The sequence below is a fragment of the Artibeus jamaicensis genome, unplaced genomic scaffold (genome assembly GCF_021234435.1).
Source record: "Artibeus jamaicensis isolate MK-2021 breed Jamaican fruit bat unplaced genomic scaffold, CSHL_Jam_final contig_2170, whole genome shotgun sequence".
NCBI classification, from domain to species: Eukaryota; Metazoa; Chordata; class Mammalia; order Chiroptera; family Phyllostomidae; genus Artibeus; species Artibeus jamaicensis.
Window position 1 is genome coordinate 854,840 of NW_026521445.1, and position 27,001 is coordinate 881,840.

At 39.0% G+C, this 27,001-nt stretch overlaps 1 protein-coding gene across 3 annotated transcripts in view; it reads left to right on the plus strand.

Annotated features, from left to right (window-relative positions):
- The window catches only part of HMCN1 (hemicentin 1), a 389,618-nt gene that overhangs the window by 198,894 nt on the left and 163,723 nt on the right, over nucleotides 1-27,001 (plus strand). For 2 of the 3 annotated variants that reach the window (XM_053658522.1, XM_053658525.1), the window contains exons 16-28: nucleotides 2,974-3,168; nucleotides 5,010-5,105; nucleotides 6,497-6,624; nucleotides 7,964-8,108; nucleotides 10,567-10,679; nucleotides 12,343-12,502; nucleotides 13,099-13,267; nucleotides 17,223-17,350; nucleotides 18,779-19,051; nucleotides 21,480-21,575; nucleotides 24,139-24,333; nucleotides 25,789-25,919; nucleotides 26,084-26,231. In XM_053658522.1, the coding sequence (XP_053514497.1) occupies nucleotides 2,974-3,168; nucleotides 5,010-5,105; nucleotides 6,497-6,624; nucleotides 7,964-8,108; nucleotides 10,567-10,679; nucleotides 12,343-12,502; nucleotides 13,099-13,267; nucleotides 17,223-17,350; nucleotides 18,779-19,051; nucleotides 21,480-21,575; nucleotides 24,139-24,333; nucleotides 25,789-25,919; nucleotides 26,084-26,231 (1,977 nt within the window). The remainder of the gene's footprint in view (nucleotides 1-2,973; nucleotides 3,169-5,009; nucleotides 5,106-6,496; nucleotides 6,625-7,963; nucleotides 8,109-10,566; nucleotides 10,680-12,342; nucleotides 12,503-13,098; nucleotides 13,268-17,222; nucleotides 17,351-18,778; nucleotides 19,052-21,479; nucleotides 21,576-24,138; nucleotides 24,334-25,788; nucleotides 25,920-26,083; nucleotides 26,232-27,001) is intronic. The other variant, XM_053658524.1, reaches the window with a different exon arrangement.

Sequence of the window (27,001 nt, forward strand, 5' to 3'; positions counted from 1 at the left end):
TATATCAACTCTACAATATATATCATCGATGATAATTACTATTTGGGTGATAAGCACTTGCTAAGTGATTAACAAACAATCGCTCTCTAAACAACATGAAGTCAGAAATGCTAGTATACCCATTTGTTCATGGGGAGCTTTAGACTGGGCAGGTAAAATCATTTTCCAAGTTTACAGACTGCAAAGTAAGGGAACTGCCATTTGAAACCACCTAATGGGCTGTAACTCCTGTGAGCAACACAGTCTCCTCCGTACTGGTCCAGCGTTTTGTACTACAGTCACTTCTGCTCTCTTCCTTCCCCCCAGTCTCTTAATCTGTTTGCCATGTGCCCCAGGTAATTCCCTTGGAGTCTGAATTGGCCACACTCAGGACCAGGAAGTATTTAGGAGGCTTCTTGGCCTGAGTTAGGAGTTGCTTCGTTTTTGAGGTTCACTTGTCATTGATGCTCTTTTGGCTGCTTACCTAGTTCGTGCCTGGTACTCTCGTTTGCCGTGTTTTCTGATACCAGCACGTATATCCCGTGACCGCGTGGTTGTCTTGTACCTGACACTGTTCCCAAAGCTTCTTCCCCCTAGATGACTTCTCCTGTCTTAATTGAGTTTTATGGGCACAGCTTGAGCTTCGCTTATCCATTTATATTGCAGTTGTTCTTGGCTTTCTTAGTTCTGAAAATTCTCATTTGTCTCCATTTCCACTGACGGCTCTGTTCTGTTCAGTTAGTAAGCTTGGCTTTCTCCCAAGTCCTCGGTTGATCCCAGGCTTCTGCATATCTTTTTGCTCTTCTGGATTTATTTTCTGTCCCACCTCCACACTCCCCTACCCCCACTCCGAGCCTAACACTTCCTGAGACTTTTACATTTAACCTCAATTTTTCTGAAAAGCAATGAGCTCTTGAATAAATGACCATAATCACTTTAGAGAAAACTAACTAGGCCTTATACACCTAGAATAAGCAAGCAATGAGTTATTTTAGAAATGATTTCAAAATAGGTTTATTTTGCCTATTATTTTTGTAAGTCAAATTCCCGTTTTGGTAGACTAAAAAACAATCTAAACAGATGCACTACTTCTTTTTAAAATCAGTGCTCGATTGTGGTATTTAACCTATTTTATTTAGGTCCAATAAAGAAACAGTAGGGTTTCTGAAATTGTCATGTTTCCTTGAAAATGCACTGGGTCAAGGTTGTCATTATCATACACACTTCTGCAAACACACACATACAAGATTACTGTTAAAGTGCTTTAATATTGATTGAATCATTCACAAAGCTCTGGCAGTCATGTATCATGCACAAAGCACTATGGTAGTTGCTATAAAAGGTAAAAATATGGTTGCAAAAATAAACTCTCCAGGGAAAATCAAACGAGTCACCTAATAAAAGGAGGACGGTGGCCACTGCAGTGGTGCAGAGCAAGATCTCTGAGACGTTGGAGAGGAAGAAATCCTATTTATCTGGATGGTAAGAGGTCGTACTGAGGAGGGACCTTTTGACCTGGATTCAAGTATCGTCCCTATTTCAACAGCCAAGATCAATGGCAGACATTGCATTTGAAAGGAAAGGCAGTAACACAGGTGCCCATGTGAGAAAGATCGATCCTTGTTCAGAGGGAAAAGATCTCACTGTCCAGAGAACAGGATTTGTGTAGGGACACCGTGGGAAATGAGGCAGTGACCTTAGAACGGGCTCCTTATCTTTGACCAATAAAGAACTAATGCTGCTCGGAAGACAAATATACATCTGAGTCCCAGAATTCTCATTGAGAAGGACAGACGTGATCTCTGTACCCATTTTTATTAGCCCGCTAAACAGCTCAACTATGGGCAGTTTAAAGAGCTCATAGAAAAAGGGAGGCTCATAAAATAAGAAAGGGGAGTGACTCTGGAGTCAGAGCTACCTGATTTTCAACCACAGCTTCACTGCTCAGCTCCACGCGACACTTAGCAAATTAACTATGTGTTTCTCAGTTTCTTCATCTATAAATAGAGTAACAATGGTACCTATTAAAGAGGTACCTCTCCTCGATACCTCCTCTTAGAGTTACACATAATCAGGTTTCATGAATTACCTCCAACAGTATCCTATCCATTTCCCCTTGCCTGGAGTCCCAAACATCATTACTCATAGTTCCGGAGGACATACTGAGAACCTTACGTATTTGGGCTGGCTGGCAGCATCCTCCCCATGTTACATTCCTGTGTTTTCCGAGGCGTGCCTCTCACATATTTCTAATCCTTCCTCCGGGCATCCGTGGTTACCTGAGTTATGTGGATAATTATAGCCTTCTTATCTATAATTTTATAATTTCAGAATAATCTCAACTCTAAGATTTTAAGTACTCATTTTCTCTTTATCAAATATTATCATCTGTTACTTAAATTTGTATCACTAATCTCAAGCTTAAATGTCTTTAACCCAAAGATGTAAAAATAAGCTCCTCATTCTTGAGGAGCAAGAATGTGATATAGAATGGGTATAATTTGTGATTAAATACTGCTAGCTTGTTATATAATGATCTATTAAAGAATGAATTCTGCTACGAATTAAGTTCATTTGAAAATTTGAGCAAGTTTTGGAAGGTGTCAAAAATATTTCATTACAAGGCATACTTATTTATAAGAAAGCTTAAAGATTTGAGCATAACAAAGATATGAGTATAACATAAACTAAAATTGGATATAGATTTCTAAAATGGAAGATTTCATTTAAAGTAATTCTGAATTAAATTCTCATTCTTCATCATTACTTTAAATAGTTGCAGTTCTTTGGGTCTGTATTCATTTATAAAGCAAAAAGAAATATCTTCCATTTCAATAGCAGACAGGAGTACTTAAATGGTAAGTTTATACTATTATACGAACAGTCATTTGATTCACATTCAGTTTTCTGACAGTATAATAATTAAGTTTATATGTAACGTGCTCGTATACTATCCCAATGACCTTTTCTGTTGTTGTTTTAACTATCTTCTAGCACCTCCAGTTTTTATACAAGAACCTGCTGATGTGTCTATGGAAATTGGTTCAAATGTGACATTACCTTGCTATGTCCAGGGTTATCCAGAACCAAAGATCAAGTGGCGAAGATTAGACAACATGCCGATCTTCTCGAGACCCTTTTCAGTGAGTGCCATCAGCCAACTAAGAACAGGAGCTCTCTTTATTTCAAGTAGGTTAAAGGAAATATATTTTTATATAAGTACACACATATTATACAATCATGTTTTATGCATAGGTGTTGCTATGTTTAAAATAGTGACTTGAGCTTACCAGTACATTTGGTGGGGGTTTTTTGCATTTCACTTTAAACGCATATTGAAGTCTTGATTTTGGGAATTTTCATAAGTGAAATTATATTTTATTTAAATATATGCCATATCAAGAAGGCTTATGAGGCGATATGGCTTCCACATATCTCATTGTTTCTTACTGCAAAGAGAGGCACCTGGGCCTCACGTAGGTGGATAAGTGATCGCGTTTTATTGACTTCTGCACCAACTGTTGTAGAGAAAGGTAAAATATTACTGGTAATGAATGCTAATTTGTTATTTTGGGCCAAAAAATACACAACCACATGCATAGGGATCCTATACCGCATGGGAATTTCTTTATTAAAAACTGTATCTGTCTGGAGCAAAAGATTAAAATAAAATGTCAAATATTCCATAATCCAAAACCTTTCTCTGTAAACTGTTAAGCATCAGATATCTATCACCACTTTGTACTTTTTCAAATAATGTACTTTTTCAAAAAATATTGTATGATATTCTGTGTATTAGCCTGGAAAATTTCTTATATTTGCTCTATCTACATAACAGAAATTATTTTAATATCTCAAATGCAGCACAAAGGAAAATAATTTTATTAAAGTGATAGGTCTTCCGATTACTCTGTAACTTATCTGGTAATTTTTATATAATATGCATACACAGTTATGTACATCACCATGAATTTGACAGCTAAAATGCAGAATGATACAGGAGTGTGGGATTGATAACTCAAAAACTTCAAGCTGGTGAAGTGATTTTCTAAAATGGTGGATAATATAGTTTCTTTCTTCCACTTACACAGAATTAGCTTGTTAGCTTATAAAGGAGGGGCAAAAGTAGGTTTACAGTAATGAGTATGTGAAACACGGTTTATTCTTGTATTATTATTTATTAATTATTGCATTATTTTCTATATAAACAACTATAAAGCTACTTTTGCCCCACCCTATATAATTATAAGCAAAGTCATGAAATCCATTGAATTTCCAATGGGACCTTCAGAAGTCTTGCTGGACTTGGGATAATGGTTCTTTTTGTGAATCCACTCCATGAATTAGCTCCCTAGATTTTGACCACTAAATACTAATAGATTCCCCAATTCATTGGGCCAACTAAGCAAATCTCCCCTGCAAACCTCCAAAATGCCCCGAAAGTAGTGGTGCAGCTTCTCGTTCTTTCTACAGACCAATATTTTTCAAGTCATGCTCCGCACTGTCTGAAATCATTAGTCTTTTCCTACATCATCTCTTGCCTGTCCTATTTTCATTTTTCAGAAAACCAGGTACATATCTACTACTGACCTTCCCTCCCCCGCATATTTCATTTCATAGATTTAATTCTTATAATCACCTGCCCAACTCTTCTCCCTAAAAAAGGTTATTTCAACAAACAACATCAATGGGTCTTTGCAGCCCATTGGATTTGGACTGCCCTCCTACTCTACGTGCTGTTTAAGGTACAGCTGAGGCATCACGTCCTATGTTAAGCCTCCCTTAACTTCTCCACATGCCATCAGTCCGTCCTCTCTCAGCTCCCACAGCTCATGGATTGAAACTCATACTGTGGCGCTATTCACGCCGTGGTATGAGTGTTGGCTTCTGAATGTCTCCTGCCCTAGAATGGGAACTACCAGAAGGCAGTACCATATGATCACCACCCACAGCTCCTAGCGCCGTGCCTAGCACACAGGTAATGTTCCAGAGATGATGTCGAATGAATAAAGATGATCTCTTATTTGTAGACTTATGGGCAAGTGATAAAGGAACCTACATCTGTGAAGCTGAAAACCAGTTTGGGAAGATCCAGTCCCAGACAACTATAACAGTGACAGGACTTGGTAAGATCGGTTCAGTGCCGAGACTCCGCACTGTCCGAAATCATTAGTCTTCTTTTCCTACATCATCTCTTGCCTGTCCTATTTTCATTTTTCAGAAAACCAGGTACATATCTGACTACTGGATTAACCTTCCCTCCCCCAGCATATTTCATATTTCATAGGATGTTAGAACTGAAAATAATCTTATAGATCACCTGCCCTAAGCTTCTTATTCTTCCCTTTGAAGAAATGGAGGTTGATTTCAACAAATTGATTCAAGGCTAAGTATGAATATGTATACACATGCACACACATGTTAGAGTAGTGGAGTCCTTTTTTGTTTACCTTTTTTATAGTTCCTATTTTAGATCATATGGAATTATTTTATATGTGATGTAAAGTGAGAATATAATACATTTGATTTATAAGTAGTAAGACATTTGTTTCAGTATCTTTTATTGAGTATTCTCTTCCCACTGATTAAAGTGCCCATTTGATCACATGCTAAATTTGTATCCCTGTGTTTATTCCTTGGAATTCTATTTATGCATGAGTTCTACATTGTTTGAATTATTAGAGCATTTAGTGTGATTTTTAAATGTCAGTGTATGTTTCTCATCAATAGACTTTCATGAAATTTCCTTTATGTAACTTCCTTTATTCACCTACACGTACTGAAATTTTCCAAGTAGAATCTCTTATGCATTTTGCATTGATTTATGTCAGATCTATTTATTGGTTTCTAGAGCAGAATATCTTTACAATACTTCTTTAACCTTCTATCTGAGGGAATCCACCTCATTTTATTTACTTGAGCAAATGAGAGCCTCCTCCCCAATCTTAGCCCTTCCAGTTTTTCCCTTCACCAGTAAGTCCTATTCTCAGTTTCCATAAGGCACTCTTGCCATTTGCAACGGCATGGATGGACCTAGAGTGTATCATGCTAAGTCAAATAAGCCAGTCGGAGAAAGACAAATACCCTGTGATTTCACTTACGTGTGGAATCTAATGAACAAAATAAACAAACAAATGAAGTGGAAACAGATTAATATGTCCTGAAAGTGGTTCTGATGACTCCTGTTTTCCATTTGTAAATGTTTTTAGTTGCTCTCCACTTGTCTATTGAATACATGGAGAATTTCTCCGCTTGACATTTCTGGCCTCCCATGCCATAGACGTGGTCTGTTATACTTCCTCCACTTCTGTGCTATTACCTGTCCTCTTGCCATTCTCTTGTCTTAGTAGGGTCCTTTATCTCTATTTTCCATTTCACATGCCTTTACATTTTAAAATCTTGTTCCTGAAAAATGATTCTTAACAATATTATAATGAGTAGCCATGTTGGCCTGTGAAAGAGTTCACCTTCCTTCTGGGTGACACCGAGTTGTCTGTGCCTGTTCTCTCTGACTCAGTTGCTCCGCTCATTGGAATCAGCCCTGCGGCGGCCAGTGTGATTGAAGGACAGCAGCTCACCTTGCCTTGTGCTCTGTTGGCTGGAAACCCCATTCCAGAGCGCCGGTGGGTTAAGAACTCAGCCATGGTAAGAACACTTTAAACTCCTGCATTCCCATCCCTAATTTTCTTGAGTAAGAGGCAGTGTATTCCAACCATTGAAATTTCAATTCGATAAATATGCAAAAGTATGTTTCATAAATGCACCAAAACTTTCCTTCATTATTAGTATGTTTATGTGGTTCATATTACTTTGGAACTCATAAGCCAGAGAAATAGTCAATAGTGTACTTTTCATAATTTTGCATTAAATGTAATGTAATAATAAATGCCTTTTCAGAATATGTAAAAACTGAAACATGTATGAAGTCCTATTCATAGCATTTAAATATTTTTATATACGTTTTTACAATCCATAATGAGATGTTAATATTCTCATAAATATTCTTCCATTTTATGTATTGATCTTCATCATTAACTTCAATCATGTCTTTTATTGTGAACTATTTAAAAATACGGATCTATTTTGTATCAGTTTATAATTTTAATTGTGAAAGGATGTAGAAGACTTTCCCAGCTCTATGGCATTTTTCTATAAACATGCTATTTATGGCAATAAAATTTCACCTACTTCATAGCATCTTTCTCTTCCATTTTGCAGAGCAGTTAGAGTCACTCTCGTATCTTAAAGTGACAATTAGAAGTGAACTGAGTCCATGGACTAAGTTGTAAGATGGTTAATATTAGCATGCAAACCTGAGAAAAATTAATACACCTCAATGGACACTAAATGCCCTTATAATATAGGATGATGCCCTTTGAGCACTAAGATCTCCTGTGATTGGACAAAATGCATAAATGCTACAGAGTCAGAGTGGACCATTCTGGCAACAGAAAATATTGCCAGCCTTCTGGGACACCCTCCCCTCCCACCCATTGTCAACTAATATTTGTGTCTGTCACCGAAAAGGATGGTTGTGGAGAGTAAGTGACCTTCTGTCAGCTTGAATAAGTGCCTGCTTGCCAAAATAAAAGTATCAATGGTATCCAAGTGATAAGAAGGATTTCTTGGAAGAGAACAAATTAATCTGAGAGTAAAAATTATTGGTGAAACTTGGATCTTGAGTAAGAACCAAAATGACAGAAACGGCAAACAAGTGGCATCTCTGTTCCTCTCCTTTTTCCAGTGTGTGCCTAACTCTGACCGATGTTAATTGCCATCATTTTTGGTGGTATATCAGGATGACGTACCACTGATACTACCCTTGGTAACATTTTCTGCTCAGTGTTTTTTGCTTAAGGATGTTAAAATTATATGTTGTTACCTTATCAGACATTTAATAACCCAGTTGAAACAAAAACCAGATTTGCTTTTGGCTTAGGCCACATTGCCTTTTTAATTAAAATGGCTTTTGTTTTTCTTTGAGTTGGTCCAGAATCCTTACATCACGGTACGCAGTGATGGGAGTCTCCATATTGAAAGAGCTCGCCTTCAGGATGGAGGCGAGTATACTTGCGTGGCCAGAAACGTCGCTGGAAGCATGAACAAAACAACCACTGTGGATGTGCATGGTAAGGCACACCCCCATTGTCATCCTTTCCAAACCATGTTCAAAGCTGGCTTTGTGGCTTTAAACCAAAGAATTCTGGTCCTCTGGTTATGAGAAGTGGCTGTCTTTCCTAATTGTTATTCTTAACAAAAAGCTTCATTGCTTGAACAATATTTACACTGTTAAGGCCGTTTCCAGATTTTCCTGTTCTATGTACCCAAAAAGACATTCCTGAGAGTCGCCTCACTGAGTCCGGCCAAGGGCTTTTGTAAGTGGTTTCTTCATTGATAAAAGTGAACTCAGTTCTCAAAGAGTTCTGGTTAAAAATACATTTTAATTTCAGACGAGCTGATCTTATTATACGATCCAAATGGCCTTTTCTTTTTGGATTGTGCAATGAGCATGTCCTTACTAATGACCCCTTTGTGTGTTAGCTAGAAATTGCTCTAAAGGTCACTTCATTGTTTGTGGTCCAGACAGTCTTTTTGTGTGATAAGTAACTTAACAGTCACAAATAAGAAAAGCCAGGAGCTATCTTTTTCCATTTGTGACTAACAGTTACCAGCATTTTATATCTCAACAACTAAACGACAGCTTCATAGTTCAAGAAATTGTCATAACTTTTTCTTGTATATTCGTTCCCTTTAAGGACTTTGCAACATCGATTTTTTTATAAGCATGGAATTACACAATAGTTCTGGTACAGGGATGAAAGTAGCACAGAACATTTATTTTTAGTAGTTAATTCAGCCCTTTATTTTTTAGTTCATGAATTGGAGAATCCCGTAATTTCCAAATTTTGCTTGGTGTATTGAAATTTTCAGTGGATGCAGACCATCTTTTAAAATGGTTATCTTCTTAAAAATATTTATTTCCTTGCATTTGGCATTCAATATTATATTAATTTCAGGTGTATAGCGTAGTGGTTAGACATTTATAGCCCATCAGTTTTTTAAAATATCTGCTTCTCTTTGTAAATAGCCTCTTTCACCTGCCTCAATCTCATACCAATTTCCACCAATATCATATATGAGATATTCTTGAAGAAATATTATTCTGAAGAAGTACTGTTGTAACACTAAGTAAGTTACGGTCTAAATGAATATATATAAATGCAAATTAAAATGACAAACCATTTACTTGTCATGTCGAGTTACATAGATTGACACTCTGGAAAGAAACAGTTCTTCCATACTCAAATGACATCAGATTTGAAAACTGTCGCCTAAATTTGCTACTTCCCTTTATAGCTGTCAAACTGAATGAGCACTTAACAGTGTGACTTATTCATGTTGCTGCGAAATGACAGCATAGTTGAAGGTTGACTGATCCACGGTGATTCTGGGCATTGCACTTCTTGCTTTAGAGAACAGCCTGATATTTTCATGTCGGGCTGGGGATGTGCTGCCAGTTTTTTGGGAATAAATTATCCAAAGAAAAAAGCCAGCCCAAGGAAAACGAGTATAGAGCAAAGCTAATCTAAGTCTCCTGGGGAAGTTTCTGCACTGAGGTTTTTGGTGTCTCTGGTTTTGATAAACTTTCTGCTCCAGGGTAGCCGTGATCATTCTAGAGAAATCTGACGTAAAGGCAAGAGACACAGTGAGTACTTCTGGTCTCACCTTAACAGTGGAAGGAAAGCCAATGCCTGACATTATTGGGCTTTTACTGTGTGCCTTGCACTGTGTTGGGAACTTTCGTCTATGGAAGCTTCTTTAATCAAATTCATTATTTTGAGAATATTAAGTATTGACAATTTTTATGTGCAAGTTGGTTATGACTGAGATATGTAATTATGGAATTAAGAACATTCTCTCTTTTCCTTTTGCTTCTACTGATATAATGTTAATTCTTCAGTTGTTTCCTAAAATCAAAAGATATGTTATTCTCAGTGAAAAATATTGACTTACAAACCTTTATTTTAGCCTTTTACATGTAAACTCCTAAGGACTTTTAAGTTTTACTGTTGAATTCCTTTTAAGAAAAAGCAATCCCTTTTTTGTAGGTTAAATCTAGTAGCTCACTAAGTGATTCTTGTGTAGAGACAGATATTTGGTTCATAGGGTGAAACAGCCCCCTTCTCTGGAGGTGGGCTGATGTCGGCTCACTGAAGCTTCATGGGCAGTGGCCAAGGATGAAAGATAGGGGTGTGTCATGTAACTCTTACGGTGTCATTTTATCTGGAGTTTCCATGGAAAAACTGGTTTTCTTCACTCCTCTCTTATTTTTGTTAGAAAAGGCAACTTACTACACATAATTCATTACTTGATTTTAAATTTGTATTAAACTCTTCAGATCGTAACTGTCGTATTTGCTTTACTTCTTACATTCCCTTGCAAATCACCCTGCATTTCTATCAGAAAGTGCCGAGCCTTCACTAGTTTTTACAGATATGCAGCATATCCTAAAAGTGTTCAACGTCAGAGATACAGGACCGCACGGAGGGGCGGGCGCTCAGTTCTGAACACTGCCTCCTGTTTCAGTTCTGCCGACCATTCAGCACGGGCAGCAGATCCTCAGTACCATCGAAGGCAGCCCAGTAACTCTACCCTGCAAAGCGAGCGGAATTCCCAAACCATCTATCACCTGGTCCAAGGTAAGTGGCCCACCGCATGCCGCATGTTAATGTTACGGATTCTAATGTTACTTAAATGGCAGTCGTATGTGGAACTTGTGACTGTACCATGAAACCTTATAGAAAAGTTAACCCCGTGCCATCATCCCACTTGGAAGGGACCTTAAAAGTGTTCTTCGTGCCGTCACCTACCTGATGCTTGTATATCGTTAACAACACAACAGGGATCGCTAGTAAAGCACGTTCTGCGTGCCCGGCAACTTTCTAAGCACCTTTGCTGGGGTAGCAGGTCTTTTTTACCCCTCACCGCATCCCCAAAGCTCTGATGTTTCCAGCGCATTTCTGCGGACCGCACTGTGCTATCTGCTAGGCTCACACCTCATGCTGGTGCCTCCCTTGTGTTTGGACTCAGGGCTTCATCCAAAGCCCCACAGGCCACTTGACCTGCTGAGAGGTGTCCAGGAAGTGCAGGGGGACTTACTCATGTCTGGGGCAGGCGTCCTACATAAACACCTTGCTGCTCATCCATCAGAAGAGTTCCTCTGAGGTGCACCCCCACAGTTTCTCAGAGGGTCCCCAGCACCGAAGCTTAAAGAACAGTGAAACCCTTGATCATCTTTCCTTCCTTCTGTGCCTCGCTCATTCCCCCACCCCCTCAGGCCTCCCAGTCTTTGTCCCCGACTCTGCCCTTCAGGAACCCACACTGAGACACCTACACGACCCTGTTGATTCCCTCTTTATATCCCTATTGTGGAGTTGTACGGCTTTTACTTGTATTCTTGCAGTGAGGAAAATCCCCTTTCCTGAGAAAGTCCTTTCCATCTTTGAACAAGCACGAAGATGGCATATATTCTGTAAATTAATTTAAGCCTGGCAGATATAAAGTAATATAAATGATGGCATAATAACGAAGTGAGGCATTTGTATAATTATTGCCACAACCAAAGTATTTTTCATACCATCTAATGTTATACATCTAAAGAAAAAGCTCAAATATGGAAAAGTTGGTGTTGACCTCAGGAAAAACAAACAAACAAAAAACCTGGAGATTCTGCCTCTTGACACAGACATACAGCAGTGAAGCTGGTCCCCAAATGGTACAAAGTCTGATGCAGTAGTCTGGTGCTTTATAGGAAAGTGTAAATATGCAATCTTTGCAGGCTGGCCCTGTGCTGTGATCAAGCCCAGAGGTCCAGTGATTGGGCTCCAGAGGCTGACTGCCGGGGTTCGAGGGCCAGCTCTACCGCCGCTGACTGACTCCGTGACCTCCACGTTGCCCTCTACTGTTCTTCCATCTGTAAAATGGGGGTTGTGGCAGTTCCTCCTCATAAGATTGTCATGAGTGTTGAAATTGTTCATCTATGAGAAATGCTCAAGACAGTGCCTGGCTCAGCATCTGCACTGTCCCCTTCATGGCTGTTCTTAGCATTACCCCTCCGTCTTTCAGTAGCTCCAGAATGAAATGTAGCTTCATGCGTAGTTTGGCAAGAAGAACCATGACCTTTGCTTTATTCATTTAATCTTTCTTATCGCTAACTTTCTTCAAATCAGCATGTGTTTTTTTTTAATCTCATATTTTCCCCCTTGGAGAATTTTTGCTTCCTCTTCCAGACATTGAGTCACTCTTTATCATTAAGGAAAATAATAACAAAAAAACCCCTTTGCTCTTGGTTGTGTTTTGCAGAAAGGCGAGCTGATTCCCACCAGCAGTGCTAAGTTTTCCGCGGGGGCTGATGGGAGTCTGTACGTGGTGTCCCCCGGAGGTGAGGAGAGTGGCGAGTACATTTGCACCGCCACCAATGCCGCTGGCTACGCCAAAAGGAAGGTGCAGCTGACTGTCTATGGTGAGGACTCATGGAGGGATGTGTTTCTTTCCCACTGTCTCTGGGCCAAAACCCGCAGTCCTCTCCCAGATAACGTTACCAGAAGGCTATCCCTTTAAAGTGAACTGCTGTCCAGGTTTGTATTTTTTACTGCAAGCCAACATCTCCTCTATTTAGCTTCAGATTTACAGGGAGAATATTGTGTGTATAGTTTTTGGGGAAAATGGTACGGCTTTGTCCCAAGGAGTACGTCCTTGTACTCAACTCTCTGGAAAACCCCCAGAGTTTGTTCAACTCCAGTGAAGCCGAACCTCAGCTGTGATTTGGTGAGCGCCCTGCCTTCAAGGGTTCCTTTTATGGTTGGCAGACCCCAAAAGGGCATTTCAGCCGCTCTCTTCACGGTGTGATCAAGTTAGAGCCAGAAAGGGAAACTCACTAGTAATTTTCCTTTCATCTCTGACGATCAATGTATTCATGGAAAGTTTTAGATATGCCCCAAATCTTGGAAGAAACACTTTTTTTTGTAAAGCATTTAAGAATATTTGTAATCCACATTTTCTTGTAAATTAAATGTTTTCAATGTACTGGTTCCATTCCAAAACATGTGTTTATTTCAGTAAGGCCCAGAGTGTTTGGGGACCAACGAGGACTGTCCCAGGAGAAGCCTGTGGAGATCTCTGTCCTTGCCGGGGAGGAGGTGACCCTCCCATGCGAAGTGAAGAGCTCGCCCCCACCCGTAATTACCTGGGCCAAAGAAAACCAGCTCATCTCGCCGTTCTCTCCCAGGTAGGAGGCCGGGGATGAATGTAATCCACGGAAACATCATCTCTCAGGATAGAGGGTTGGAGTTACGCAGGTTGTCAAAAGTTTCCAAAAAATAACTTACATTTAAGGTGATTCACATGTGCCATTCAGTCTATAGAAAATATCTACGCCCTCTAAATCATTCTTTGATATCAGAAATGCTAATACCCAGCTTTGACATAATTTTTCATGGGTGCTTCTCACAAGGTGGTTACTAAAAAGGAGCATATTTGTACAGAGATTCATGTTAACACAAAGCGTGTATTACACATAGAATGGCATTAATCCCACAGGAGAATGAAACACAATGGATGCTCTGATGTCTAGGATTTGACTTTCCATTATATGGTTTTGTAAAAATCTTGTTGATTAAAGCCCTTGTGCATATAAAGGCCCACGGAGACAATACGTTTGATAAACTAAGAGACATGCAAACCAGAGCCTTTAAGAGCAGCAGCTTTGCCCTGGCCTGGTGGCTCAGTCGGTTGGTGAGTCAGTCCTTACACCAAAAGGCTGCGGGTTTAATTCCTGGTCAAGGCACATACCTGGGCTGAGGGTTCATTCCCTTGTTGGGAAATGCAGGAAAGGAAACTGATTGGTGTTTCTCTCTCACATGGATGTTTCTCTCTCTCTCTCTCTTCCTGTCTCTCTAAAAGCAGTAACCATATCCTCAGGTGAGGATTAAAAAAAAAAAAGCACAAACTTAGTTGCCATGCAGGTATGACTTTATTTATTAATTTTTGCTTCAGCTATTTTTATTTTATTTTACATTTTTATGTATGTGTTTAAAATTGATTTTTATTGTATGTTTTCCCATTACCATTTATCCCCCTTATCCTCCCTTCCCCCCCTCAATCCCTACACCGTTGTCCATGCCCATGAGTCCTTTTTCCTTTTTGCTCCATCCTGCCAACCTCCTAACCTGGAGAAAGACAAATACCATATGATTTCACTCATAGGTGGAATCTAATGAACAAATTGAACGAACAAGCAAAACTGGGGCAGGCTCATAGATGGAGAGCAGGCTGATGGCTGTGGGGGTGGGGAGAGGTACGACCTGAAACCTGCTTCTGCCGTTAAAGCTTGCCTGCTACTTTTGGCAGCATTTCCAACGGACTTCTCATCCCCTCTGATTTCTTGTTTATAAAATGGGAATAATACTTACTTGAAGGATTATGTAAGATAATATATAGTCTACAACTCTTGTCTCTAGTTCTCAAGAAATAATAGCAATTACTATCTTAGCTCAATATCATGCCAAAAGTTACTAGTGGAATAAAAATTATAGTCTCTAGCTCTTGCCTGTTAGACTTGTTGGTGCATATTTACGAGGCTATAAATTCACGCTACTATAGTTTATCTACCACTGTTAACAACAACAGCAACAAAAAGAAGACCTACTTTACATAATTTTACCATGGTTTCGGAAGTGTTTGCTTCAAATATTTTTGAATAAAAAAATACCATATTACAGATAAAATTAAAGTTTCATTGTTCTCCTCCTCGGTCTCTTTTCTGCCTTCCTTGGGTAAACACTGCCACCAACTTGATATGCATGCCTTACATACACAGTATAGAAAGTACAGAATATTGTTTTCTGTGTTTTAAATTTTGTATTCAATTTGCTATTGTAACATATATATTGTTATTCTGCTAGCTTTATTAAGTCAACATTACCCATTTACAGATATATATATATATATTTAGTTTATTTTAACTACCATATACATATTCTACATTTTGCATATATGTATTTCCTTATTTATGGACATTCATGTTCTTGTTTTTTTCTATTTCTTTCCTTTTCTTACTCTCCTTTTCCTTCCTTCCTTCCTTCCTTCCTTCCTTCCTTCCTTCCTTCCTTCCTTCCTTCCTTCCTTCCTTCCTTTCTTTTTGGTTTTACAAACAAGACCTTTCAGTGATTATCTTTTTATATGTCTCTCTGTATACACATGCATGAGTTTCCTTATGACAAGAGCTACAGTTTCTGGTAGAAGGAGTTCTTCTTTCCAGCTTTGTGGACACTTCTGAATTTCTCTCCAATGGAGCCGCACTGGTTAGCTCTTCCACCAATAGGACCTGGGTGTACCTATTGCCACATTATAATCAGTGCATGAGGTTGGCGGACAAACCTTTTTGCTGGTCAGATGGGTGTCTTGCAACTGTCTTAGTTTTCATGTACTGACTTCCCATGAGCCCAGGATGCTTTCCCTTGTTTGATGGCCATTTGTGTTAGCTGAGAATTGCTTCTTTAAAAATCCTGCACAGTTTTCTGGTGACTTCTCTTTTCCTTCTTGGACATAAAAATTTGGTCTTTGTTCCTAATAACATTCCACTGTTGCAGTTACCTTCTCTCAGTCCACCACGAGGCTCTCACATCTATTTATGTATGGTGACTGGCTATACAAAATTGAAAAGTTTTAATGTAGCTCAGTGTATTAATCTACTGTTTTTAAGATTTGTACTTTACAAAGAAGATGACAAGCAAGGCCTGTAGTGTTTTATTTCGACATTTTAAGGGTTGTGTTTCACATTTTGGACTTTGATTCATATGGCTTTTTATATTATGAATTGTATCAGGTAGTTTTCTTTGATTGGGTAGCTCTGATTTTATTTATGCATTTTCCCATATGGAGAGCCAGTTACCCAACACAATTTTTGAATAGTTAACACTTTCCTTGCTTTTTGTGACATCACCTCTGATATGGTGTAATGCTTGTTGACTTCTCACATATGCTTAATTCTTGTGTGTGGGGTGTGTATCTCTCTGTCCTTTACTGTTTATCCATTTGTCTGTCTTTGGACCAACAGCACACCTTATTTATCTAAGCTTTATATGAAATTTTGATATTAAGTGTGTCTATTTGCCTCCCTCTCCCCATAAAGGTATTTTAATACAATGAATGTAATAACATTTTTATATGTAGGTCTGGTTCACTCAACTACATTATTGTTCTATAGGAAAAATATATTCAACATATATTAAAGATTTACACACATAGTTTCTTTTGCCTTTATTGTAACACAACTAAATCTTTAAATGAAGTTTTGTAGAAAAGACCATAAAGTATTCAAAATACAAGATCTGTCCAGAAAAAGTGCAGCCATTGTTAACATAATGAAAATGGTTTGCATGACATCAACGTAACTGGGCAGCCAACGAGAGTGGGCTGGAATGCACATGGGTGAGAAGTGCTGACTTCACTGTACTAGTCAGTGGGGATGGTAGCCACCACTGGGTGAGCATGTGTACTGTGTGCCTGTTGCATTCAAAATGACTGTGCTAGGAGACCAACGGGTCTGCATCAGATTTTGCATTAAGTTTGAACTTTCCTCCATGGAAACTACGCAGATGATTCAGAAGTCTGCAGCTATGGGCACCTGGTGATTGGCAGCTTCATCACAACAATGCACCCACTCGTGCATCACATTTCTTACAGAAGTGCAGAGGTTTTTGACAAAACATCAAATCACCCAGGTGACTCAGCTCCCCCACAGCCTAGATTGGGTGCCCTGCAACGTGTGGCTTTTCTCAAAACTAAAATCACCTTTGAAAGAGAAGAGATTTCAGACCATCAGTGAGATTCAGGAAAATACAACGGAGCAGCTGATGGCAAATTGACTAAATTGACTATTAAATTGACTAAAATATACATTTACTTTTTATAGCTGCAACCAGAAAGATGTACATTTTTTTGATGATTTCAAACTGTTAGGTTGGATTTAAAGGTCAAGGAAAACTGATTTTGTATTTGCAAGAGCATCATCCAGAATATGTGAATTAATTATGAAATTAAGCTGACTTAAAGGTGTATAAAAGACAGTAGTGATGGGAAAACAGTTTCAAAAACCACTTGCCAAGTATTAATTCCAAAATGCATAGGGGATGTCTAAATTCTCATGTTCTATAGTCTACTATGTGGTTACTTTCTTTTAGACACACCTTCCTCCCTTCTGGTTCAATGAAGATCACAGAGGCGCGCGTCTCAGATAGTGGGATGTATCTCTGCGTTGCCACGAACATCGCTGGGAACGTGACTCAGTCCGTTAAATTAAATGTTCACGGTGAGTTTTGAAATGAAGGCATAGATATGCATCCTGACCACTAAGAGATCCGTATCTCAGTTTCTTTGATAATTAACCTTCAAATTGTATATAATGTAATTAGAGAAAATTTTCTAAAAGTTAAGATGTGATTTTCTTTCATTTACCCCAAAGAGTTTATGTACCCCCTATAAACAACCCTCCCCTTATGCCGCAAGTGGATAGTGTTAGTTTTGGACCTCAATTTTACTGGACGTTCACAGTGACTTATGACTGTTGTTGATACACAGTGAGAAAAATTAGTTTAGACTAGTGGCTTTTTGTAGAAGTGAATTAGAATTTTCAGGGAAGAATTTAATAGTCTTAATGGTCATTTTCACTATTCAAAGAGCTCAGCAACTGAAAACATTCTGCTTCCTAGGGTTTTTGAAACTTCAGTTAGTCTGCTTTATTCCCTCAATTTATCATTGTCTGTTTAATTACCCATTCAACCAACACACACTGAGTGAGTACGTAGTCGAAGTCAGAGAGTATTGACCTAATTTCACTCAGGTTAATCACTACAATAGTATCGTTTTGATCACGGGATTGAAAATTGGATGGAAGTTTTTCATGTACTAGTCCTAGGGCTCTCAGCACACTGCCTAACTCTTCTTTTTTTTAGTTTTGTCTTTCATAAAATAATGGCAACAGTACTATCAAACCTATAAGGTTAGTCACAACCTATAGAAAGCATTGATTAAATATTAAGTTTAAAAATAAGGACAGACAATTGGGCTTTTTAGGGGTGTAAGAGATATAAATCCTAATTATATCCTCCGGAGTTATTTGATTCTATAACATAATGCATGTAAGCAGAACCCAATAGTACATGCAAGTGTTTTTATAAATTATCTCATTTAAATTTCTAAAGGGAGGTAGGTAAGGACAAATAGCAGACTTGATCTTGATTATTCTCTGCAGTTTGCAGAGGCTTTTGTGAAAAGCTTTTCTTCCTGTCTGGCTAAAGCTTCCACAAAAAGGACAAAAACTAAAAGTACATGAGGAGAACTGATTTTCATTTTAGTCTCTTATAGTATAGAAATTATCTGGATTGCCTTTTAAGAGGGTTTTTAAGTTATTTACAAGTTACAGGAACTCTTAACATTTTGAAATGCTTGCTCATCCTCTAGTTTAGCATGAGGAGTTTTATATTTATATGCCCCACAGCTCTTGCAATGTATTGATGTTGAAGAGGCTATTTTGCCTGGTTTATCAAGCCAACCGGCCTTAGGAAATTGACTAACTTTGCCCTAATCACCAAATCAGTAAGTGGCCTAAGTCTGGGTCCAAATCCTGAGGTTATTCCACATTGTCACATAGCCTCTTAGGAAGGAGCTCTCATTTTAAATGAGAAAAGGTAGGATACTTTTAAAAATTGGATTATTAATACTCCATGGTTACTTCCAGTTTCTCCAAAGATACAGCGTGGCCCTAAACTCATGAAAGTCCAAGTGGGTCAAAGAGTGGACCTTCCATGCAACGCTCAAGGGACGCCCCTTCCTGTGATCACCTGGTTTAAAGGTGGGAGCACCGTGCTGGTTGATGGAGTGCAGCATGTTAGCCACCCTGGTGGGACGTTAAGCATCAACCAAGCCATGCTCTCAGATGCCGGCGTGTACACATGCGTTGCTGCTAACATCGCAGGCAGTGATGAAACGGAGATAACGCTCCATGTCCAAGGTGATTTGGGGCATGGGAAGATATATATATATATATATATATATATATATGTGTGTGTGTGTGTGTGTGTGTGTGTGTGTGTATAGTGAGGGGGTGGGGAAACCCCTGGAGTCTGTATGAAATATATCGCTTGGATAATCTTGGATCACTTTCAGATTTCTGTATAACCTTTATAACTCTTTAGTTAACTTAGAAAGGAGAACCCTTCCAGAAACACATGAAACCATACTGTTATTAAACCTGCACCCATATTTGTATGTTTGCCTTTGAAAATGAAGTTGCCCTGGAGGATGTAGTGATGGAATCAGTCCTAGATCACTGCCCCACCCACTGTCTTGGAAGAACTTGTGGGCAGAGGGGCATTGGAATAGGATTTTTGCCTCATAGTGGTAGGGTGCACTCCCTATTAATCCCTAGAAAATCTAGTTCGTGGTTCCCTGTAATGGTCTTGTTTAGAGGATTTCAAGACCAGTAATGATTCCTTCAAGCTACAAATATTTATCAAGCTCCTACCAGGTATCTGTCATGTTTTAGGCAGTGCAGAGAAAGTAGTTACAAATCAAAGCACCTGCTTTTATGAGCTGTTCTACTGTGAGAAGGCAGAGAGCAAGCAAACAAATATACAGATTGTGGGAAGTGCCGGGTGGATAATTAAATAGGTTGGTACTCCCAGCAGTTGGTACTTTACGCTGGGTTGTCAAGTAGGACTCCTGTGAGGAGGTGATAATACTTAGGGTGAGATGTTGTTGACTGTAAGAAAACAGCCATGCAGAAGTCAGGGGGAAGAACATTCCAGGTCAGGGAGAATACCAGTGCAGAGGCAAGAAGGAAAGATAAGTAGGTGTCATACTTAGTATGGTACTTACTACTTTGTCCCTGGCACATCACAATTCTTTTTGAATGGGTGGCTAGGACATGAGTGGAGAGCTTCTTCAGTTCATTCATCCACTTGGTACAGTTACAGAGCTTATGTGTATGGTTTAATGGGAGAGATAGGCATTACAGAATAACCTCATAATCACAAACTAGTTAGTGCCATCATGAAATGGTCAAAATATTTATGTGAGTTTTTAACAGAAAGCTAAGTCAGAGAATCCATGCTTAGGGTAGGGACATGCCAGTTGAGATTTGAAGAATGGGTAGAAGTGTGTTAGGTGATAAGCAAGGACATGGTGGGATGGGGTGGGGAGAACCTTCCAGAAGAAGACACAGAATGTGAAAGGGGGCAATGTGGTATTTTGGATCCACTGGGGTAAATAAATAACTCAATCAGTACAAGCCAAATGGCTGCATTCCAGACTGAATGCTGGTAAGTCATCAAGCTGGACACACACTCAGGGGCCAGATTACCAATGGTCTGGAAACGCAGAATAAGGTGTTCAGACTTCAAGTGCAATGAAAAGACTTGGAGGCCTTTTACTGGGGAGGTGATGTGCCAGATTTAGGTTTTAAAAGAGCACTCTTTGTGGGGAGAGGAAACACCTGGAGACATGAAGTAGTTCAGGCAAAAGATGATGGCAGTTGGACTGGGGGGAAGAATGGAGTGGACTCAAAACTAATTCAGGGAGGAAATCATGTATGGGGAGGAAAGGGCGTGGAGTGACATTTATTCCAGAAATGAATGGAGAGTGAGGCTGTTCAGAGACTTCGGATGCACTGGGGTGCACTGAGAACAGAATAGGTGTGAAACTCTATCCACACATAATGATTAAAAGTAGTTGCTTTAACCAGGTAAGTGAGCCACACTATTGGACTTACGGCTTAGAGAGGGTATTCTGAGGGCTCTGTGGAATATGAATCCAAATGGATACGTGTTTGAGGAAAGGACTCCAATGAGAAGCCCACTGAAATAGTTCTTTCTTTAAAATTTTTAATAATATATTTTAATGACAGTGAGAGAGAAAGGAAATGTTGATTTGTTGTTCCACTTATTTGTGCATTCATTGCTTGCTCCTTGTACGTGCCCCAACCGGGGACCCATATCACAACCTTGGTGTATCAGGACAGTGCCCAGCCAGGGCTCTGAAATCGTTCCTAAGGGCCAGAAATAAATAGCGGCATTCAGGATAGTGGGGCGGATACAGATGTGTGGACAGATACGGCATAGTGTGACTGATGGATGTGGTGGTCAGCAGTCAGGGAGAAAGACTTAAACACTGGGTGAAGCCTGAAGCCTTAACTGAAGGAATAAAGGGAACAGAACCGGACCGTAGGGAGCATTCAGTAATGAATGTTTGTGGGGACATGTGGAGTTTAACATCTCAAGGTCACATCTAGGTAGAAATGTCTGCAGTTAGAAATACAGGTTGTATTTAAAAGAAGAATCAGGAAAGATATCAACTCACCAATGTAGAGTGTGGACTGTGCTTCAGGGCAATTTGATATCACTCCAGGAAAGCCTGTGCTAATGCATCTATTTTTCTAATAGAGCCACCTGCTCTGGAAGATCTAGAACCTCCGTACAACACTCCATTCCAAGAAAGAGTGGCCAATCAGCGCATTGCATTTCCATGTCCTGCAAAAGGTGTGTGATACTCAGGCATACGGGCATTGGCAGAATGTTCCAGAATTCTACATTGAGCCCACAACATCTATTTGTAAAATTTCACTTTTGAGTCCTTGTTAGGCTATTTGGGAATAAGAGACATGAATCCCTCTTTCAAATAACAGCTCTTTGAATAGGCATTTCTAACTTGCCTCATCTAATATGTCTCCATGTAGTTCATTCTCTTTTCCATTCCTTCTCAGGTCATTCTACTTTGACGAGACTTCTCTTTAAAATGTGGCAGCTAGGGCTGTTCACAATATCCCACATTTATCTCACCCAGTTATAAATATAAATTAAGACTGTTCTCTTGTTTGTTCTGGAGACTTCTCAAAACCTCTTTTCTTAGATTTACCCTGGACTGGTAACTCTAGAGCTAGGTTGTAACTTGGCCCTCCAAGGCTGGCTGTTCCAGCCTCTTCTCTCCCTGAATTTCTGGGTTTTCTGTCTATCATGTGTCTTGGCAGGAGATTGTTATCATCTCTCGCTAGGGGGTTGAGAGAGGCACTCACTCTCAGCCTTATTCTGGATGCTCGATAGGTGGTTAGGAACCTCCTGTCTTACATGTATGCATTCATCTGCAATGACTCAGGAGGGTTCGAAGCAGTTCTGGCGAAGCCCGAGTAGTGTTCCTTTCAGAACGTCCTGGAGAGCTGCGTGCACCGGGCCCATTAGTGCCTGACCGGTGCCTCTTAGCAGGGGCCCCGGAGGCAGCAGCTGTTGAAGGGCATCATGGCTGCCTATCTCTGTCGTGGGGTTTTGCATCTCTCAACAGTAGCTCTCTCCAATGGTTATTTCTATCGGCATTAAAAGATAACATTAACAAGCTTTCCAGATGGCAAAAGAATTATCAGTAACTGTTCCCAGAGCCAGTGGGGGCGGGAGGCAAGGCCTGGAAAGGAAACGTTTTGGAGGGTTTAGGTTTGGGGGGAAGTATTGTGGGCTCTCACTACTTGGACCCCTGCCAGTGGTTGCAGTTGCCCCCTGCTCCCCACTTCGATCCCGGGCTCCTGAGCTGGCTTGGACTGACTCCCCAGTTCTATTTGGGAAGACCACCTCTTCCCTGCTCCCCACTTTCATCTGGGGTGTAATGCCTAAATTTATTTAAACTAGCTAGATGCCTTTTTGTTCTGTTTTGCATTGAATTTTATTTTGCCCCTGTTGATTCTACCATTTAGTAATGAAAGATAATGCAACTTCTTTTTTGGCTTGTTCATTTGCTTTTTCATGATTAACTCAACAAACGTTAATTGAGAGCTATGGTCGAAATCCATAAAGGAATGAGGGGAATGTAAAGAAATCAGGATGTGATTTTATCTTTTTTATCTGTTTTTGCAACATAGGCAACTGCAACCCATCAGTTCTGCCTCATCTTCCTCATGAGTGTTTTCTTATCAGCACAATAAAATAGGCTTTTTTGCTTTATTCTTCTCATAAATATAACTTGTACGGTCACTTTGATAATTCCTTGACTCAGTTTGAATTTAGCCTTAATGACACATTATGCGTATTCCTGCTGTTTTTTTGTGCTTGCCTTGGATTATATGGCCAGTCTTTAATATTTTATTAACCTTTAATATAAGGTTATTAACAATGTCTTGTGCAGTCATTAATTTTACTTAATGTGCTTTCTTTCTGTCTTTACAGGGATTAAGTAAAGTTTAAAGTGCTTACATTGCCGCCTGACACATTGTTTGCTAAATAAATACATTCCTTGTATAAAGCAAATGTTTGTCTATTTCCAGTATGTCCTTTTGGCTTTGTTACGGCCTTTAGGATGGTTTCATCACCTTTGCTCACCAGCCCATTACTCTGTTGGTCATCTATAAATCGAAAAATTAATTGCATGCACTGTTTTCTCAACTCTTTTCAGAATAAAAGGCAAGATTTACTCTACTGTCCTAGGTTTAATAATAAGAGATCTCCAGATGTGTGGATAGTAGGAGTTTCTCATCACTACTCTGTCAGGCCTATTAAAAATCTGAATTATAAGGCATTGTCTGTGGCCATACCACCCTGAATGTACCTGATCTCATCTGAATTATAAGGCATCATCTCACTGTATCATATATGCACTCTATTTGGTTGGAAAATCTTCGTGTTTATTCCTGTGATAGTACCTTTGTTTACTCTTCCTTTATTTTTATCCCCAAACTGCTCATATGTGTAGTCTATTTGATGAATATAGTTTTTCCCACAAAGCACTGTGAACTCACTAAAAAAAAATGCTTTGCTTACTGTCATCTGAATATCCTGATAAAGATAACTTTGATCAAACTCTACACTGAAGAACATAGGTCTCTTAAGACTGATCAGGAATTAGAGGTGTTAAACCCCATAATCTCTTCAAAAAATTCTCTGCCAAGACATGTCTTGCCAAGTAGCATAGTACATTAGGATACTAATTATACTCATAAGTGCATTAGGGTGCAAATTGTAGTCATAACAAAAGTTTTATTCCTATTCAGTAAATATACTTGATATTTAATAGTGACTTCTAATTTTGTTGTAAAATATCACAAGGTTTCAATTTCTTTTTTAGGTACCCCCAAACCAGCCATCAAGTGGTTACGGAATGGGAGAGAACTGTCAGGCCAAGAGCCTGGCGTTTCTATCTTGGAAGATGGCATGTTGTTGGTTATTGCCTCTGTCACTCCGTACGACAATGGAGAGTACATCTGTGTGGCAGTCAATGAGGCTGGGACCACAGAAAAAAAATACAACCTCAAAGTCCATGGTAAAAGCAGATAAAAGTGCTCAAATCATTTCCAAATTATTCCACATATAAGTTATTCTCTCACTGTAGTGTTATTTAATACTAATGCAAATAGAAATGTCATCAAACAATACTGGTGATCTAATTTCATTGATTGATTGACTTGATTAAAATTTTATGTAATTTTTGCCTTGGCTGGTGTAGCTCAGTGGATTGAGCACTGGCCTGTGGACCGAAAGGTTGCTGGTTCAGTTTTGGGCCAAGTCCTTTGGGACCTGCAAGAGGCAACTAATTGATGTTTCTCACATTGATGTCTCTCTCCCTCTCTTGCTCCCTCCTTTCCCCTCTTTTTAAAAATATAATCTTTAAAAATTATTCATGAATTATTTGGTAATGACTTATTTTTTAATTCTTATTGAATTTATTGAGGTGACAGTAATATAATAATAGGGGTTTCGGGTATACAACTCTACGCGATACATCATCTGCATATTGTATCATGTGTTCAGCACCCAGAGTCAGGTCTCCTTCTGTGACCATTTTCCCCCCGTTACCCTTGTCTACCTCCCCACGGAACATCCCTTTCCCCCTGGTAATCACTATATTGTCATCAATGTGTATGAGCTTTGTTTTGTTCTTCTTCGCTTAATCCCTTCACCTATATCATTCAAAATTCAAATGGAGAAAAATATATGTAGTCAAGAGTCTCGTGACCCTGAGCTGAGCCAGCCACTGATCTTCCCTGGGGCGAAAGAAATTCATTAGCTTTACGTGTATGTGTGTATGTGTCTCCCCAGAGAGATTTATACATATGCAAAGGAAGATGAATATACATTTTATTCTCCTTTTGTATCCATTATTCTGCATCTTGTCTGTATCACTAAAAAAAAAGAATCTATTTCTTTGATATTGAATATTGAGATTATTCAGTATTCTCAATATTTATGTATTTCTACATAGCATCCCAATTAATGGCTATGCCATTATTCACTTAACCTCCCTCTACTAATGATGAACAGTTATTACCAGGTTTTTGCTATGGTAAATAACACTTGAATGAAAATCTCATCTCGTACCTTGGTCGATTTGTCAAAGTTGTGTATCTTTTAAAAGGTGATGGATATTGGCTTCTCTAGACTCTGGGTGATATTCAGGAAAGTAGTGAGGCCCATGTGACTTAATCAAAACCCTAACAATTTATATTTTGAGTAATATGTAGAGTAAATAGGTTCTCTTTTAACTTTATCCTAACGTGTATCCTCGGTTCAAAATTGACATAATAAAGTAAGAAGTTTAGTAAGGATAACTAAATTGGTCAGGACTTTTAATTTTCTATTAGGGCATGTGCTTAAACATGAACAGCCTTTCTAGCTATGGAATATCCCAGATTTTGCTTTTGAAAGGCCTGTGCAAAGAAACTTTATAAATAATATTTATTATAAAATTATCTAGCCATGACTCCTCTCTTTTTTGCAGTTCCTCCAGTAATTAAAGATAAAGAACAAGTAACAAACATGTCTGTGCTGGTCAATCAGCCGACCAGTCTCTTCTGTGAAGTTGAAGGGACCCCATCTCCTATCATTATGTGGTACAAGGATGATGTCCAGGTAAAATGAAACATCCAAATAGGCATAGTTTCTTGCCTCTGCCTCTGAAGTAAATTGCTCAGATATAACCATCATCTTAATAATAATATAACATTCTTACTTGAATTTTTGGCTATACATTCTCATCGGGGTTAGAAATAACATGATCATTTTGATCCTTAAAGGTGGCTGAAAGCAGAACTGTTCAAATCGTGAACAACGGGAAGGTATTGAAGCTCTTCAAAGCCACTCCAAAGGACATGGGAGGTTATTCCTGCAAAGCAGTTAACGTGGCAGGCACCTCTCAGAAGTATTTTAACATCGATGTGCTAGGTAAGGACCACATTCGTTTAAAAACACTGCAGATCAGCTGCATTTATTACGTAGGATAGATCTGACTGTTTAAAAGAGTAAAGAGAAAAATAAATTGATAGGATAACTATCATGCATATCATTCTATCATTATTTTTGTTGTCATTAATACTTGTTGAACAGGACTGTATTGCATAGAAATTTTAAGGGTCTTTAGTGTTTACTGTACAGAGGAATCTATGGGTACTTGGTACCATCCTGTACATGAAATAGTAGATTAGTGCTCCTTTCAACTTCCCAGTGAGGTGGGCAGGAACTTCTCTGGGAAGTAACCGTATAGGATGATGCAGAATAAAGTCTTTCATGCTGTTGGCATCCTCTGAAGCTGCTCAGTTGTACTTGAACTGGGGATGGGAGAAAATGCCCCTTCCCCTGCATCCTAATTAAATTTTATAACTATATCACTTCAGCTCTGATTCTGATGAAGGATGGGAATTCTGAGAATGGGTAGCATCTGTCATAAATTGGGATAGAAAACATTTTTGCTTTTTTAATGGTAATCATAAATTTAAAATGTTACAATTTTAGTGCGTGAAATTGTATTTGCCCAGTTTACATCGTAATAAAATGACTTCCTCTCTTTTCAACATTTTGCTCATCAAAATGGGCATATGATTTATAAGGGTGGAAGTTGGTCTAGAAATGATGCTGAACTAAAATTACCATATAAAACTGTCATAACATAATTTCTGTCATTAGTCTTTTCAAAGCCCAAAATATTTTGCATTTCC